General features: G+C 49.7%; 1 protein-coding gene across 2 annotated transcripts in view; it reads left to right on the top strand.

Moving 5' to 3' along the window:
- Positions 1–16,620, top strand: part of ANAPC1 (anaphase promoting complex subunit 1) — a 32,282-nt gene extending 15,662 nt beyond the window's left edge. For both annotated transcript variants that reach the window (XM_071547563.1, XM_071547562.1), the window contains exons 25-47: positions 1,716–1,942; positions 3,203–3,321; positions 3,735–4,006; positions 5,197–5,431; positions 6,320–6,411; positions 6,560–6,694; positions 6,819–6,901; positions 7,026–7,104; positions 7,611–7,685; positions 8,172–8,248; positions 8,493–8,583; positions 8,677–8,730; positions 8,973–9,166; positions 9,402–9,488; positions 10,081–10,198; positions 11,221–11,298; positions 11,624–11,691; positions 13,076–13,214; positions 14,180–14,266; positions 14,747–14,842; positions 14,995–15,193; positions 15,681–15,815; positions 16,353–16,620. In XM_071547563.1, coding sequence (XP_071403664.1) covers positions 1,716–1,942; positions 3,203–3,321; positions 3,735–4,006; positions 5,197–5,431; positions 6,320–6,411; positions 6,560–6,694; positions 6,819–6,901; positions 7,026–7,104; positions 7,611–7,685; positions 8,172–8,248; positions 8,493–8,583; positions 8,677–8,730; positions 8,973–9,166; positions 9,402–9,488; positions 10,081–10,198; positions 11,221–11,298; positions 11,624–11,691; positions 13,076–13,214; positions 14,180–14,266; positions 14,747–14,842; positions 14,995–15,193; positions 15,681–15,815; positions 16,353–16,468 — 2,856 coding nt within the window. In that variant the 3' untranslated portion in view covers positions 16,469–16,620. The remainder of the gene's footprint in view (positions 1–1,715; positions 1,943–3,202; positions 3,322–3,734; positions 4,007–5,196; positions 5,432–6,319; positions 6,412–6,559; positions 6,695–6,818; positions 6,902–7,025; positions 7,105–7,610; positions 7,686–8,171; positions 8,249–8,492; positions 8,584–8,676; positions 8,731–8,972; positions 9,167–9,401; positions 9,489–10,080; positions 10,199–11,220; positions 11,299–11,623; positions 11,692–13,075; positions 13,215–14,179; positions 14,267–14,746; positions 14,843–14,994; positions 15,194–15,680; positions 15,816–16,352) is intronic.
- Positions 16,621–17,043: the final 423 nt, after the last annotated feature.

The raw sequence follows: 17,043 nt of genomic DNA, 5'->3' as shown, positions 1-17,043 counted from the left end.
AGAAAAGCAAATCAACTGCATGTCCAAGCTGCCACATTAAAACCCCTCTTTGTTTCCTGCGGGTGAAGTTCTGCCCAACCGAAACACTCAGGGATGGTAAAAATGATGATAAATTTGATTTTATCACTCACTTTATAACAATGCCTCGAATAGCTGTTGCCTTAAAAGGGTAAAGTGCTCCTCAAACCCCAAATTGTTTGTCATTTCTCAGGAGGGCAGGGTGGAGTTTCCTGTTTCAGAACGGACGCTGGGTGGTGCAGTTCTGAATTGAGATTTACTGGGTATTTATCAGAAGAAATTGGGTTTCATTCATCAGCTCCTCATTTATTTGCCTCCCTGGGCTCGTGTGTTCCCAAAGAAGACCTTCTTTTTGGTCCTCTGCACCACCTGGAGGATAAGAATAAACAGGAGAACAGAGTTTTAAGAGAGGATTTCTTAAATCTTGCATGGAAAGAGGGATTGCAAACAACTTTGGGACTTTTCTGGTCATGTAGTTCCAGCGTGGAGGCTCCAAACCCCATCCTGGTGCCTTGGTGAGCACCAGGCTGACTGACAGCAACAAACATTTGGCATTTTCTGCTGTGCAGGCTCTTTGTTTTAAAAGGTAACCTGGTTTTCCAAGGTCTGTGCTGAGAAAATCCAGGAGAAAGCTCAGATTCATGAAAACATTGATGCCTGGGAAAATAAAGCAGGTTTCTGGCAGAACCTGCAGAACAGGAGCTCTGATTGGGCTGATCCTAAAGTGGGATAATCCCAAATTGGATTGATTGTGGAGGGGGAAATCCTTCCCAACTGCTCTGAAACAGGAGAGAGTTGGGAAAGAACAACAACCATGTTCCACATCACCTCGCCCAAGCTCGGCCTGGTGGTCCCTGATGTCTTTGAGGGGTCACCTCCTCTTGTCTTGGTAGTTCTTTATCCCATTTCCATGGGCAGAAGAGCTTGATTTCCATGTTCAGAAATCCTCCAGGCCTTTGTATTCCTGAAAGGAGCACATGGCTGTGGGAATGAGATGAGCTCAGTTGGTTAAAACTTGGTTATAATAATGGCAAGGTCATGGGTTCAATCCCCTCTGTGGGCCCTTGACTTGAGTTGGACTCAATGATCCTTGTGGGTCCTTTCAACTCAGAATAGTCTGGGATTCTGTGAATGTTTCAGGTGGCTCCAAGTTAAATAGATCTGGTCAATGTATTTGAGCCTGGACTGAGCATTAAGTTAAGCCTGGGTGAAGGATGGATAGAATCATAGAATGGATTGGGTTGGAAAAGACCTCCGAGATCATCAAGTCCAACCCTTGGGCCAACTCCAGTCCCTTTACCAGATCATGGCACTCAGTGCCACGGCCAAGCTCAGCTGAAAAACCTTCAGGGATGGGGAATCCACCCCCACTCTGGGCAGCCCATTCCAATGCCTGAGCACTCTCTCTGCAAAGAATTTTTTTCTGCTCTCCAACTTCAATTTCCCCTGGCAGAGCTTGAGCCCATCATGCCCCCTTGTTCTGTTGCTGAGTGCCTGGGAGGGTTGGGTTGGGTTCCATGATCTGTGATGATGCACAAATCAGCCCCTTGTGTTTACAGACCCACGTTATGGTTGTGCTGGCTGAGTTCAAGTAGCGGTGCTGATCTCCCTGAGGATTCCCAGCCCTGGAATCATGTCCTTCCCCTCCTCTCTCCCAGCCCTGGAATCATGTTCTTCCCCTCCTCTCTCCCCCGCAGTCGGTGGGCTCCGTGCTGAGCTCGGACATTCCCTCGGCGGCCGAGTCGGAGGAGGACGAGGACGGCATGAACGACATGAACGAGGAGGTGATGTCCCTGATCTGGAGCGAGGACCTGAGGGTGCAGGAGGTGAGGAGGCTCCTCCAGAGCGCCCGGCCCGTGCGCGTCAACGTGGTGCAGATGCCCGAAGCGAGTGACCACGAGTACATAGAGGAGAAGGAGAACCGGTAAAGAGCCGCGGAGTCATGGAATGCCTTGGGTTGGAAGGGACCTCACAGCTCATCTCATTCCACCCCCCTGCCACGAGGACACCTTTCACTAGACCAGGTTGCTCCAAGCCCTGGCCAGTCTGGCCTTGGAAAACTCTCTGTTTCCAGCAATTTCTCATTAACTTTGCTCTGAAAAGGTTACGGAATCAGAATCCCAGACTATTCTGAGTTGGAGGGACCCACAAGGATCATCGAGTCCAACTCTTAAGTCAGTGGCCCACACAGGGGATTGAACCCATGACCTTGGCATTATTACAACCAAGTTTTAACCAACTGAGCTCATCTCAGGGTTGTCTGAGTATTTTTGGTGGCTCAAAGTGAAGGGGATCTAACGGGCAGTGGATTTCAGTCTGAACTGAGCATTACATTAGAGCTTTTAGAAAAGGGTTGAGTTTCATAATCCAAGTCTTTGGAGCTCTGTGGGCATCAAAGCTCTGCTGTATTTGAGTTGGAGAGTTCTTGGAATGGGAGCAGCAGATGGAAAAGTCAATCAGTCCAAAACCCAGACAGAATGTTGGGGGTAGCTGGGTGCTGGAAGCAGTTTGTAGCACCTTTTTTCCACCTAAAAATTGTGAAATATAAGCAGGACCTACTTTGTGGAGAACAAAACATTATCCATGCCCTGCCTGAAGCTGGAGAACACTTTGTTCAGGGCTGGTCTGGGCTCAAGGGTCCTCATTAATGCTTCACAAAACACACTCATTGTCCCACCCCTCTGTCTTTTTAAACCTGTGCTCAGTAGCCTTGTGATTGTCCCCATCCTGCTTCTTTATTCACTTATTTTAGGGGTGTTAAAAGCATCTCCTCTTAAAAAAAACAAAAAAAAGGGCAAATTTCAGGGCACTATCAACATGCAAAACCCTGTACGGAGATAGGAACGTGTCAGATTCTTGTGTGACCTGCCAAGCTGAGTAATCTGACGAGTGTAGAAAGTGTTTCCAGAGTAAATCGTAGAGAGCTGTGGTCAGAGTTCTTGGAAGCACCTTATTGATGCTGTGCCTGGGTTATTACTCGGGGTGATCACCAGTCATAGCAGGACCCCACCAGCTGTGTTTGGCTTTCTCCTGTCACCAGCACGGCCGAGGGACGTCTGTGGCACAGATTTATGGAACCACCTTTAGGGCAAAACAGTGGGAGGTTTCAACAAGGTGTCAGTGAAATGGAGGTCTGGTTTATGGAAGTTTTGCACCTGAAGCTTTGGTTTCATGTCCCCACCAGGCTGTTGCAGCTGTGCCAGAGAACCATGGCACTCCCTGTGGGGAGAGGAATGTTCACCTTGTTCTCCTACCATCCTGTTCCCACGGAGCAGTTGCCCATCCCTAAGCTGAATCTCACCGGTACGTTGGTTCCTTCCCAATCAATCCAGTGTCTCAGAGTTGGATGGAGTTTCTTTCAGTTGTTATTTCCTTCTGAGCTCACTGTGATTTTTGTAGCATCTTCTGTGCTTTCCTGCAAAGCCTTTCATGGCTTAAGTGTGATTTTTGTGACACAGCAACTCTTTGGAGTTTTGAACCTGCCACCCGCTCGTTTCTTCTGGAGTGGCCAAGGCCAGTGTGGTTACAAACACTGAGACCTGCTGTCAGGTGCATCCTGGAAAAATTGAAATGTTGGAGGCACACAGAGATCCGGGAAAGCTGCTGGTTGATCTGTGCTGTCCTGAGGACACCAGAGGCTGATTTGGATCAGAGCTGTTCCCTCACTTGGCTGGTTTGGATGTACCTAATTACTGTTAATTGCTCTGTCCTGGCAGGCCGTGCTCCTCCACGGAACACCACTGTGGATCTGAACAGTGGGAACATTGATGTGCCCCCCAACATGGCTTGCTGGGCCAGCTTCCACAACGGGGTGGCCGCCGGCCTGAAGATCGCTCCCGCCTCCCAGATAGACTCTGCCTGGATTGTCTACAACAAGCCCAAAATTGCTGAGCTGGCCAATGAATATGCAGGATTCCTCATGGCTCTGGGCCTCAATGGGCACCTCACCAAGCTGGCCACCCTCAACATCCACGACTACCTAACAAAGGTGAGGCCTTTGGGCAGGGCTGAGGGAGAAATCCCGGTGGGACTTGGGTTCTTCCAACAGAACAGGGAGGAAAAATCATCAGGTTTGAACCACTGAGCTGGAAGTTTCCTGGTGTGGGACAAGAGCAGAGTTGCTGCATTAATGGTTGTGGTGCAGGACTTAGGATGGTTTGGGTTAGGGTTGGAAAGACCATTCCCCAGTGTGAGGAGGAACTGGAAGAGCACTGGGAGAGCTGCCCAGGGAGGATGTGGGGTCTCCCTCTCCAGAGACATTCCAAACCCACCTGGACATGTTCCTGTGTCACCCTGGACCGGGTGATCTCCAGAGGTCCCTTCCCACCATAAATATTCTGGAATTCCATGAAATGAAACTTCACTTTTGTTTAAAGATTACAGCCAGTTCCACCACTAGATCTTTCCCTACTGTGCCCAGCCACTGGGATATGGGAATGGAACACCAGGACTGGTGTTTTCCCATCTCCAAAGGCATTTGTTTCCCATGGTTCGTGTTTCCTCAGGGGGCTGATTGACAGGAAGCTCAACAGGAGCCAACAGTGTGCCCAGGTGGCCAAGAAGACCAATGGGATCCTGGCCTGGATCCAAACTAGCGTGGCCAGCAGGACCAGGGCAGTGACCCTTCCCCTGGACTCTGCCTTGGGGAGGCCACACTTTGAGTGTTGTGTTCAGTTCTGGGCCCCTCAGTTGAGGCAAGAGATTGAGGGGCTGGAGCGGGGCCAGAGAAGAGCAACAAGGCTGGAGAAGGGAGTGGAGCACAAGTGCTGTGGGGAGAGGCTGAGGGAGCTGGGGGTGTTTAGCCTGGAGAAGAGGAGGCTCAGAGGTGACCTCAGCACTGTCTGGAACTGCCTGAAGGGAAGTTCTGGCCAGCTGGGGGTTGGTCTCTTCTCCCAGGCACTCAGCAATAGGACAAGGGGGCATGGGGGGCTCAAGCTCTGCCAGGGGAAATTGAAGGTGGAGATCAGAAAAAAATTCTTTGCAGAGAGAGTGCTCAGGCATTGGAATGGGCTGCCCAGAGAGGGGGTGGATTCCCCATCCCTGGAGGTTTTTCAACTGAGCTTGACCGTGACACTGAGTGCCATGATCTGGTAAAGGGACTGGAGTTGGCCCAAGGGTTGGACTTGATGATCTCGGAGGTCTTTTCCAACCCAATCCATTCCATGATTCCCCCTGCAGGGCCACGAGATGACCAGCATTGGGCTGCTGCTCGGCGTCTCTGCCGCCACGCTGGGCACCATGGACATGGCCATCACCCGCCTCCTGAGCATCCACATCCCTGCCCTGCTGCCCCCCACCTCCACCGAGCTGGACGTGCCCCACAACGTGCAGGTGGCTGCTGTGGTGGGGATAGGCCTGGTCTACCAAGGCACAGCTCACAGACACACTGCTGAGGTGCTGCTGGCTGAGATAGGTGAGTGCTGGCACCGGGGAGGCACTGAGGGATTTGTACCTCCCACCACACACTCACCTCTTTTTCCAAACCTGGTCTGGTTTTGGTGGAGCAGAAGCTCCTGTGAGCTGTTGGTGTAGCATAAAACAGTTGGTGGATTTAGGAGTAGAAATGTCATTGCTGGACCTGGTTCTTCCACATGGAAATGTTGGTGTCCTGAATTCTCCTGCTTGGAATTTTAAGGCTGTTTAACCACAATCTGATTCTGAACAGCAGAATTGTGATCTCAATTGTGTCCTCATTCTGTGCATGGTGATTTTATCTGTATCTTTTATTCATATTTATATGGAACTTTACTTAAAAACTCTGTGGTTTATTAGATAGAGAATGGGATTTTAAGGGTGGAATTGTTGTGTTTGTGGTAATTGTATCTTTTATTCATATTTATATGAGACTTTACCTAAAGACTCTGTTATTACACAGGGAATGGGATACATTTTAAGGGTGGAATTGTTGTGTTTGTGGTAATTTGGGATGTGCAATCTCTTCTAGCAACAGCATTTGGATACTTTCGGGGGTGTTAAAACATTGGCATTTTCACTGTGTGCCCAAACTCCTGCCATGACATTTAGGTGGGAGTTGCCATTTAGGGATGGGTGGATGGATGGATGGATGGATGGATGGATGGATGGATGGATGGATGGATGGATGGATGGATGGATGGATGGATGGGTGGGTGGGTGGGTGGATGGGTGGATGGATGGATGGATGAAGTGCCCGTTCCTTGTAATTCCACTGAGAAGGGACAGTTTTTCTTCCCTCCTTTCACGAGGAATGTAGCTCTTAATTAAGCAATTTTTGCTAAGCTGGAATTTTCAAAGATGAATTTTGCCACTTGGTTTTCTCCAGGGCGTCCCCCTGGGCCAGAAATGGAATATTGCACTGACAGGGAGTCCTATTCCCTGGCATCTGGGCTGGCTCTGGGAATGGTGTGCCTCGGGGTAAGTCACCTGCAATCAGCAGAACATTCCTTATCCATTGGGATGGGATGATGGGAGCTGTTTGCTGCTGGACTCCCAGCTGCTTTTGGTGAGGTTTGCTGCTCAAGGAGGGCACTTCCATGTTTGTCCTTGTCCCCTCACTCCACAGCATGGCAGTAACCTGGTAGGGATGTCAGACCTCAACGTTCCCGAGCAGCTCTACCAGTACATGGTGGGTGGCCACCGGCGATTCCAGGCGGGAATGCACAGGGAGAAGCACAAGTCCCCCAGTTACCAAATCAAGGTATGTGCTGCCAGTTTGTTGGAAGTCTGAGAGGTGTCTCCATGCTCCAGGTGACTTTGGGAGGGTGCACACCTGGCTGGGGTCACTCCCTTCCCATCTGGAAGTGTTCCCTGTGTTCCCACAGGAAGGAGACACCATCAACGTGGACGTGACGTGTCCTGGTGCCACACTTGCCCTTGCCATGATCTACCTAAAGACCAACAACAGGTATGGAGCTTGGAGTTGCTGCAGGGGCCTGGGCCAGCAGATTAAACTGCCACAGTGCTGGCTCTGCTGGTTGGGAATTGCTGGAATGTGACCTGGAAAACCATCCCTTTGCCATGCTCTGCAGATCCATCGCTGACTGGCTCAAAGCTCCAGACACCATGTACCTGTTGGACTTTGTGAAACCAGAGTTCCTTTTGTTGAGGGTGAGGTTTGCTTTGCTTTCACTTCTCAGCTGTTAATTCCAGCCCACATTGCCACCATCCAGAACCCCCTGGATCGCTGGTCTCCCCATTGCTCTCCAGCCAAACTCACCCCTTCCAACAACTTCTCCATGTCCTAAAGCAGCTTCCTTGTCATCCAGCACAGAATTTATGGAGCAGTGTTAGAAAGACACACTTTTTGTGGAATGTTAAATGCCATTCTTAGGCACATATTTATGCTTTTCCTAATTTTACATCTAAGTTGCAAGTACATAGGGAATTTCCTTGCAAGGATTTCTCCTGGAGTCCTTTTTCCTGTCAGCAGAGTTTGCATCTCTTAAAATAAAAGCTGTTTTGTCATTTCTGATATGAAAAATTAAAAAACACTGTGGAAAACGGACAGCTGGATTGTCTGTTTTTGGGGATGGAGAAGGACATGAAAAAATACCATTGATGTTTGTCTAGTGGGTTTTTAATTCCTTATGTTTTGGCTTTCTCCTTGTTTTCAGACCTTGGCTCGGTGCCTGATTTTGTGGGATGACATCCTGCCCAATTCCAAGTGGGTCAACAGCAACGTGCCTCAGGTGGGTGTTTATTTAGGTTTGGTGTCTTTGCTTCCCAGTTTTCCACCTCCCTGGATTGTTCTGTGTGGGAGCAGTTCCCTGATCAGGTGGGGTGCACAATGTGCATTAACAGGGATTCCATTGGATCCCTGGAATGTTTGGGGAGCACTGGGGACTGGAAAGGAGAGGATGTGACTGTTCAGGACAGAAAATGGTGTCAGGGAAAGGTAGAAATGAAACTTTTCCCCATGTTGCCCAAGGAAGGGCAAAACTGCTGCCTTAGGAATAACTTCTCAACAGTGAGATCTGTGATATTCCAGGATACTGGATGGACTCTTTAAGACCAGATTAGATCAATATGAGAAATACAGGATGCTGATACGGGAAATAAACCCAACAGCTTCTGCATGGCTGTGCCACAAACCTGCTCTGTCTCACTTTGATGGCGAGAATTTCAATTAAAACCCAGATTTCCCTGGATTAATTTTTCCCTTTTGCTTTTTACAGATCATAAGGGAGAACATTGTCTCCCTCCAAGCCCCAGAGCTGCCTTCCTCTGAAGACCTGAGCCTGGAAACCCTGGCGTGAGTGACACCCAAAAAACGCAGCTAAATTCTTTTCCTGCAAAAAAAAAAAAAACCTCTTGGGGAATTTTCCTCCCCTGTAGAGTCCAGTTATATAATAAAGGATGTTATATAGATGGATGTCTATAAAGGATGAGTCTGTCCTTTGGTTTTCCTCCTGATTTTTCAACGCTGGAGGAGTTTGTGCTGTGTATTCCAATGAGGAAAAGGGCCATTTAGTCACTTCCTGTTTGTTATTCCTTAGGCAAGCCCATGTTTACATCATCGCCGGAGCCTGTTTGTCCCTGGGATTTCGCTTTGCCGGCTCGGAAAACCTGGCAGCATTTCAGTGCCTGGTGAGGGGGGGGGGTGTTTTTCCCCCTTCCATTTCCACAGAGCTTTCCCTTCTCCAGGAAGCTGTATTTAGGCTGCATCTCTTTGCTTTCCAGTACAAATATGCCACAGATTTCCTGAAGCGTTTGTCGGCTCCCACGGCGTCCATAGTAAGTTCTTTGGAGTTTTCTCTCACCTCATGGGACAAACTTTGAAAACCCTCAGCAAAACCCAAATGGAAACCAACCCTTCTTGTCTCACACACCATTTATAGGATGTGGCAAGGCTGGGAATCACTTTGAAGGCTTTGCTGCTTCTCCCTTTCACTGTGGGCTGTGGTTTTCAGGCTCTGGGGTAGAAAGCAGGGGATCAGCCCCACCACAGGAGTAACCAAAGCTCTGTTTGCTCCCAGACAGGTCACTATAACTTGGAGACATGCCTGAGTGTCCTGCTCCTGGCCCTGGCCATGGTCATGGCTGGCTCAGGAAACCTGCAGGTCCTTCAGCTTTGCCGCTTCATGCACAAGAAGACGGGGGGAGAGATGAACTACGGCTTCCACCTGGCTCATCACATGGCCCTGGGGCTCCTCTTCCTGGGAGGAGGAAGGTGATTTGCCATTTCCAAAGGCAGGGCTCATCCCTCCTTCCAGTCTCCTTCATTTTCCCTTTCTTTTCCTAACATATTGATGCACAAACACATCTTCTCTTGCACAGGCAAGTCTTGTTGTCTCTGAAACTCCAACTTGAAAATTCCTTTCCTCGTCCCTGGAACACCAAAATATTTTTAAATCCTGTGGTTTTTAGCAGGGAAACTAAGAGATAACATGTTTTTTTCCCTACAGATACTCACTGAGCACTTCAAACTCTTCAATTGCTGCTCTCCTGTGTGCCCTGTACCCTCATTTCCCTGTCCACAGCACAGACAACCGGTAAGGCTTTGCTGGGGATCCTGTTTCCTGAGGGATCCTGTTTCCTTAGGGTTGCTCCTGCCTTAAGCTAAACCATCTTCTTGTCCCATTCCTTGAGGAATGTGTTTAACAAATCCAGAGAGCCCTGCTGGATGTCCTGAGGCATTCAGGGGAAGTCAGGAAGGGGTCTGGGTGTTTTGCATGGAATTCCTTTGCAAAAAAGACAGATGGGGAGTTTTGACCTATGGGCTCTATAAATAAATTTTTGGAGGTTTTCCACCAAAAGAAAGGGGAGAACAGAAGGAGTAAGTGATGATGGTGGCAATCTTTGATCAGTGAGGAAATGCCAGCAGGTTTCCTGAGCCTGGGACTTGTTTCCTCAGCTGGAAAGATTTTCATGCAAGATCTGTCCATTTATGACCCTCAGTCACTTTTGGTTCTGACCCATCAAGTCCTGTTCTGTCCCTTAACCCACACAGGTTATAAAATACAAACCACAATCACCCATTTCTCTGGAGTTGCATCCCCAGCTGGGTTTGCTGATGGAGCCAGGCATGGTGTGGTGTTTGGGAACCATTCCCTGCCTGTGCTGAGCTGCTGTTGCCACCCCCAGGTACCACCTGCAGGCCCTGCGTCACCTGTACGTGCTGGCGGCCGAGCCCAGGCTGCTCACTCCGGTGGACGTGGATTCCAACACTCCCTGTTACGCCCTCATAGAGGTCACCTACAAGGTACCGTGGCTGGAGCACATGTGGGAGATGCCTGAACACTGGGATTCACCCCAGTTTCCATTTATCTCCAGTCCTGGGTTTGGTTCAAGTTGTGGAGATGAGCCAAACTCTGCCAAATAACTGATGGGTTGTGCTCAACCCACTCCCTCCCTTTGGTGGCACCTTCAGAGCAGGAGAAAAGTCACCACAGAGTCCTCAAACAGTCCAGTGTGACATGGCTGAGCCAGGTTTTCCTCCCTTTAAGGAAGGACTTCCAAAGCACAGAGGTGGCTGGAGCCATCTGGTTCTCCTCCCTCTAAAGGATTTCCAAAGGCACAGGACAGAGGTGGTTGGAACCATCTGGTTCTCCCTCTAAAGGATTTCCAAAGGCACAGAGGTGGCTGGAACCATTTGGTTCTCCCTCTAAAGGATTTCCAAAGGCACAGGGGTGGCTGGAACCATCTGGTTCTCCCTCTAAAGGATTTCCAAAGGCACAGAGGTGGCTGGAACCATCTGGTTCTCCCTCTAAAGGATTTCCAACGGCACAGGGGTAGCTGGAACCATCTGGTTCTCCTCCCTCTAAAGGACTTCCAAAGGCACAGAGGTGGCTGGAACCATCTGGTTCTCCTCCCTCTAAAGGATTTCCAAAGGCACAGGGATGACTGGAACCATCTGGTTCTCCTCCCTCTAAAGGACTTCCAAAGGCACAGAGGTGGTTGGAACCATCTGCTCAGGAAAGGACTAAAGAAAGGGTTCCTGGGATTTTTGGGTGGTTCTGGAAAAGGGTTCTCCATATCCACAACATAGTTTGCTTCCCAAACTTCCACATTTCAGGCTTGCCCACCAGTGGGTGTTGATCCATCCATGGAAAATCAGGTTTATTTGTGTTTTCTGACATGAAAAGCAGTGCTGAGTCCTGTATTTACTCAGGGCTTGGGAATACAAACCTCCTGAAGTGCTGCCAGGGGAGTTGTTCCCCATAAGATGCCCTTTTACCATGAAAATGAGCTTTCCTAACCTGGGAATCCTGTGGCATTTTGCAGGGCACACAGTGGTACAAAGAAGCCACCGAGGAGCTGATGGCACCCACGCTTCTTCCAGAGCTTCACTTACTGAAACAGGTAAAGGAGCTCTCCATTTTAATGGAAACTCCCCCATTTTTGTGTCACAAACAGTGCAAGAACAGCTACAGGGATTTTGGATTCCCTGCCCTGTTGCAGTGATTCCAGAGACTTAAATTATGCCATGTGCTTCTCTTTGGTCTTGACCACAATCTGATGGAACAGGGAGTTCCCTGTGCCAGAAATTTCACTGTGGAAGACACAAAGCTCCTCCTCCTGAATTTTCTGTGTGAGCAGCAGAAAAAGAGCCCAGAAAAAACTGTTGAAAACTCTTTAATTTCATGATGCTGTCTCTGTTTAACACTAAAACTGCTCCTATTAACAGATCCGAGTGAAGGGCCCGCGGTACTGGGAGTTATTAATAGATTTAAGCAAGGGAACCCATCACCTCCAGTAAGTATCTTAACACTTCACTGAATCATGAGTTCGTAGTAATTTCTACTGCCTGGTTTTTTTTAGACCCTCCTACAGATTAGAAAGAAGTCTGGCCTTGCTCAGGTCACTGGGGTGCCTTTGGCAGCACCCTGAGGGGGGAGGAGAGAAACTGCGTAGCTGGTTTCACCTACTCATGTGAACAATTCATGCAAAAAAACAGGGCAGGGGAAAACCTGATAGTAAAAACCACAGAAATTGGCAGTGGGAAGGAGCAGCACCAGAAAGCAGCTTCAGCTCATGCTCTTAGTTCAGTTCTGAGTGGCTGTGATGTCATGTTTCCCAGACTGTTGGGGCTGTTACTGCTCTGTCAATGCTATTTTTCTCGTGGTACAAAGTGCTTACTGTGTTTTCAACACGCTCAGAACGTGTTAGGCAGCTGTGGGAACCAGAGGTTTTACCAGAACACAGGATTTGGGGTGAGAGCAGTCTCAGCTTTGCACTTCCAGTGAGTAGTAGAAGGACCAGCTGCATCTTTGCTCAGTACTGGGGTTCTTCTGGTGAACTCAAAAGCCATTAGTGGTTAAACTTAATCATTTAAGTTGGAAAAGTCCTCCAAGATCATGGAGTCCAACCACCTTGTCAGCTAGAAAGGTGAAATTCAGCACAGTATGGGCACAGTCCACGAGTGCAGCATCCATTGGTCCGTGGTTTTCAGGATACCAGTCAGGGATGAGCTGGTTCATCCTGATCAGGAGGTGAATCCTGAGTCACCTCCTGCTCCAGAGCTTTGTTTTCCCAGGCTGAGCCATCACCACTTGTTGCTGCTTTGGGGATTTACCTGCTCTCTGGGTCTCCAGGAGCTTTGAATCAGCTCTGTGTCACAACGTGTCCTCAGGCCTTCAGGATGTCAGGGACATGCCTGGCACCAGGAAAGAACTTTCCCAATCTTCCTAGATGGGAATTGCTGGGTTTTATTATACAAGGCAGTTTCAGTGACATAATTCAGTTACTTTAAGGATGCCCAGTGAAGCTGATGCTCCAAATGGGGTAAACTTTGGACCTCTGCACACTCCTGTTTGTAGGAATAGTGGTGGTTTCATGGGATTTGGGATTTTTTACCCAGAGAAGGAACCATGTGGTGCTGGGAGCTCATCTGAGGAGAATCATAGAGTGGTTTGGGTTGGAAGGAACCTTAAAACCCCTCTCATGCCACTGCTCCATGGGCAGGGACACCTTCCACTATCCCAGGTTGCTCCAACCTGGCCATGGACACTCCCAGGGATGGGACAGCCACAGCTTCTCTGGGCAGGGTTTAGATAATTAGGACCAAGCCTAACCAGGGATGTTATTGCCTGGGAGCTCCTTTCCAGGCTGCCTCACTGTGTCCATGTATCCATTCCAGGTCAATCCTTTCCAAGGGTGGCATCCTGTACGTGAAGCTCCGAGCTGGACAACTCTCCTACAAGGAGGATCCCATGGGCTGGCGCAGCCTCCTGGCACAGACGGTCACGCACCGCAGCCCTGAGGCACGGGCCTTCAAGGTACTGCCCTGCCAGGTGTTCCTGCCAGGTGTTCCTGCCAGGTGTTCCTGCCAGGTGTTCTGCCAGGTGTTCCTGCCGGGAGCACTTGTGTCCTGGGTGTGCTTGGGCACAGAATTGTTTGGGTTGGAAAAGACTCACAGAGCATGGAGTCCAACCTTTGGATCCTGAATCCAATCTTTAGGTCATGGAGTCCAACCTTTAGATCATGAATCCAACTTTTAGATGATGGAGTCCAACTTTACCTGAAGGGAAGTTCTGGCCAGGTGGGGGTTGGTCTCTTCTCCCAGGCACTCAGCAGTAGGACAAGGGGGCACGATGAGCTCAAGCTCTGCTAGGGGGAATTGAAGTTGGAGAGCAGCAAAAAATTCTTTGCAGAGAGAGTGCTCAGGCATTGGAATGGGCTGCCCAGAGAGGGGGTGGATTCCCCATTCCTGGAGGTTTTTCAACTGAGCTTGGCCGTGGCACTGAGTGCCATGATCTGGTAAAGGGACTGGAGTTGGACCAAGGGTTGGACTTGATGATCTCAGAGGTCTCTTCCAACCCAATCCATTCTGTGATTCTATGGATGTGGCACTGAGTGAGAATCCACCACATCTTGATCCAACCCCACTGTGATCACCAGCCCAGGGCTGTGAGTGCCCTGGGCTGGTGATCACAGTGGGGTTGGATCAAGGGTTAGGACTTGTTGATCTCAGAGGTCTTTTCCAACCCAATCCATTCTATGATTCTATTCTATGATTCTAAATAATGAATCCAACTTTTAGATCATTGATCCAACTGTCAGATCATGAATCCAACTTTTGTATCGTGGAGTCCAACCCCTGGGTCATGGATTCCAACCTTTGATGTGGGTTACAGTTTTCTCACTTGTGTTTTGGGAGGTTTGGGTATCAGTTGCTGTTGTCTTTGTGCACCAACCTGAGCGAGTTCATTTTCAGAGTGTGTTTCAATCCCTTTTTCCCCAGCCAGAAGCGATCTCTGCGTTCACTTCCGACCCTGCTCTCTTTTCCTTCGCTGACTATTTCTGCAAACCAACTGTGGACCTGGGCGAGGTTGGTGTGTTGGTGTGGCCAATGTTTGTGGCACAGGGCAAAGTGTGGGAAACCTGCATCCAGCTGCAGAGCAGAGCCCAGCCCTCCAACAGCAGGCACAGGGAATGTTGTGTGGGATGATTTGTCATACAAAGGTGTAAAAGGGTGGTCACCCTCTAGCTTCTCTTGGTTTGATTTAGTTGGGGTTTTTTGTCCCATTCCTTGAGGAATGTGTTAAACAAATCCAGAGAGCCCTGCTGGGTGTCCTGAGGCATTTAGGGGAAGTCAGGAAGGGGTCTGGGTGTTTTGCATGGAATTCCTTTGCACAAAATTACTCAGGGGAGGGAGTAAAACAGTTTATTGATCCCAAGGATGAGATCAAGCTGTGTGTTATCATGAGTACCCCAAATTTCTGTGCTGCTGGCACATGGGGTGACTTTAATGGAAGGAAACACGACCAGGAGCCTGAATAAAGTGTGTCTAACACGTGTCTTTGCTCAGAAACAGGAAATCCTGGACCTTTTCTCTTCCATCCTCTACGAGTGTGTCACGCAGGAGAACCCTGAGATGTTGCCCACCTACATCGCCATTGACCAGGTGAGCTCTTGGCTCTGGTTTAAGGAACACTTTGGGCACATTTTTGGGGCAAAGAGTGTTCATTGCACTGTTGGAGGACCCACTTCCTTCATGCCTGGGACACCCTCGTCCTGCTCCCCCTGCAGTTCCCACCTCATGTTTTCCCCCTCCAGGCCGTGAGGAGGTTGGAGAGGAGGGAAATGTCCGAGACGTTCGAGCTGTGGCAGATCAAGCTGGTGCTGGAATTCTTCAGCTCCAGGAGCCACCAGGAGAGGATGAGCAGGAACCCAAACCGAGGGCTCTTCATGAACTCAGAATTCCTGCCTGTGATGAAGTGCACTATTGATAACACTTTGGATCAGTGGCTTCAAGGTAGAGAGGAGAGAATGGAATTCCAGACTAGTGTGGGTTGGGAGGGACCTTAAAGACCACCCTGGCACCCCCTGCCATGGCAGGGACACCTTTCCTTGGATCAGGTTGCTCCCCTGGTTCTTGTCTTGCTGATCCAGGTTGTCTTTCACCTCCAAATTACAGAAAAGTGCTAAGGGAAGGGCAGGCACTTGGATAAACCAACTGGTTTTCAGTTTGCTGTGGATCATTCCCTGAGGAATTCTGTTTGTCCGTAATGTGGGAGGTGCAGTTCATGTTTCCCAGAGAAAATCCCTTCCTAATCCTGCACTGGGAGAGTTTCCTGGGAGCAAAAGCACAGCAGGGAATAGGTGGCTGTGGCAGAGGGAAGGAGGCTGGAAAACAAACCCCAAACCCACCTTCTGTGAGGACATGGAGACTTTCCTGTGGAAATCCCGTTTTCTCCCAGAAATACTTCCTGAATTTCCCCAGTGTGCCTTGTGTCTTGCAGCTGGAGGGGATGTGGCCCTGCATTCCTACCTGAGTGGGCAGCCCCCAGAGGAATCCCAGCTGGGCATGCTCTCCTGCTTCCTCATCTACCACTCTGTGCCCACGCCAGCCCAGATGGCAGCTGGAGGCTTGGAAGGTGAGTCTGGAATTGGCATCCTGGGAAATCCTGGACCCTTTCACTGGGCAGCTTTTCCAGCCTGGGACACACCAGTCCTGTGCTCTGCTGAGGAAACTCAGCTGGACTGCAGTTCTGGGAGCTCTGTGCCCTGCTTAGGGCTGTGGCAGGAATGTCAGCACCTCCTTGGAGAGAGGGATGGGGGGCTGGAGGATTCCCAGGAATCTGGGGCTGGGGGATTGCCAGGGAGTGGCCATCCCAGGAATCCTGTGCTGGCCATAGCCTGGAATGTAGAGAGTCCTGTGTCTGGGCTTGGATGTGCCTGTTACAGACATTCCTTCTGGGTGTTCTCTTTGTGTTCTTCCTGATGGAATTCGGGATTTTTTACGGTTTTCATGTAAAAATTGACATTTTAACCAGTCTTCCAACCATGGGATCACTGGGAAAACACCTCCGGAGCTCTGCCTGCCCCTGGCTCAGCTCCCTCTAACACAGCTCTATCTTGGGCAGCTCTTGGCCCATTTTTCCCTCATTTTCTTAGTGCTGAATGTTTTGCAGGGAGCAGGAACTTCTCGGAGCTGCTGCTGCGGTTCCGGCGGCTGCGGCTCCCGGTGCGGGCGCTGCTCCGGCTGGCGCCGCTGCTGCTCGGCAACCCCCAGGCCATGGTGCTGTAGCACCACCAAAACCTGCTCTCTTTTGTACCTTCTCAGCCTCCAAACTCATCCCCGGGGCTGTGGCCACCGACAGGTGTTATTTATAAACCGTTACCGCGAATAAAAAACAGATTATAAAAGCGAGGTCATAATAAATTTACTTTTGTAAGGAAGGGGCGTTTACAAATGTCTCTTTTATGGGGAATTCTGAGGGGACCTTGCCTGGGAGCTGGGCCTTTTCCTTGGTTTTCTAACCCCTTTGCTTGTGATGTCTCTTAATCCACTTCCATGAGGTCCTGAAGGGTGGAGGTGCCAGACTTGCTTTCCCTGGAGCTCTGAACTCAGAGCAGGGCTGGTTCTGGTGCTTCATTTGTCATCAAAGAGGTGGAATTCCTCCAAAAAAAGCAGCCAGAGGTTGAGTGATTCCTCAGCCAGAGCCAAGGGGTTGGATCCTGCCTATTCTGGCTTCAAATTGAATCATATTCTATGGGATTTGTGCTGGTCTCTCCCTGTTTTATCCCAAACCCTCAAGGAGGGAAGTCAAGGGATTTTGCACATGGACAGAAGACAACCTGGAGTGATTAAAAAGAGAGCAA

Source organism: Pithys albifrons, chromosome 2, assembly GCF_047495875.1.
Source record: "Pithys albifrons albifrons isolate INPA30051 chromosome 2, PitAlb_v1, whole genome shotgun sequence".
Taxonomy (NCBI): Eukaryota; Metazoa; Chordata; class Aves; order Passeriformes; family Thamnophilidae; genus Pithys; species Pithys albifrons.
The sequence above is the reverse complement of the archived record's forward strand: the minus strand, read 5'-3'. Positions and strand labels throughout refer to the sequence as shown.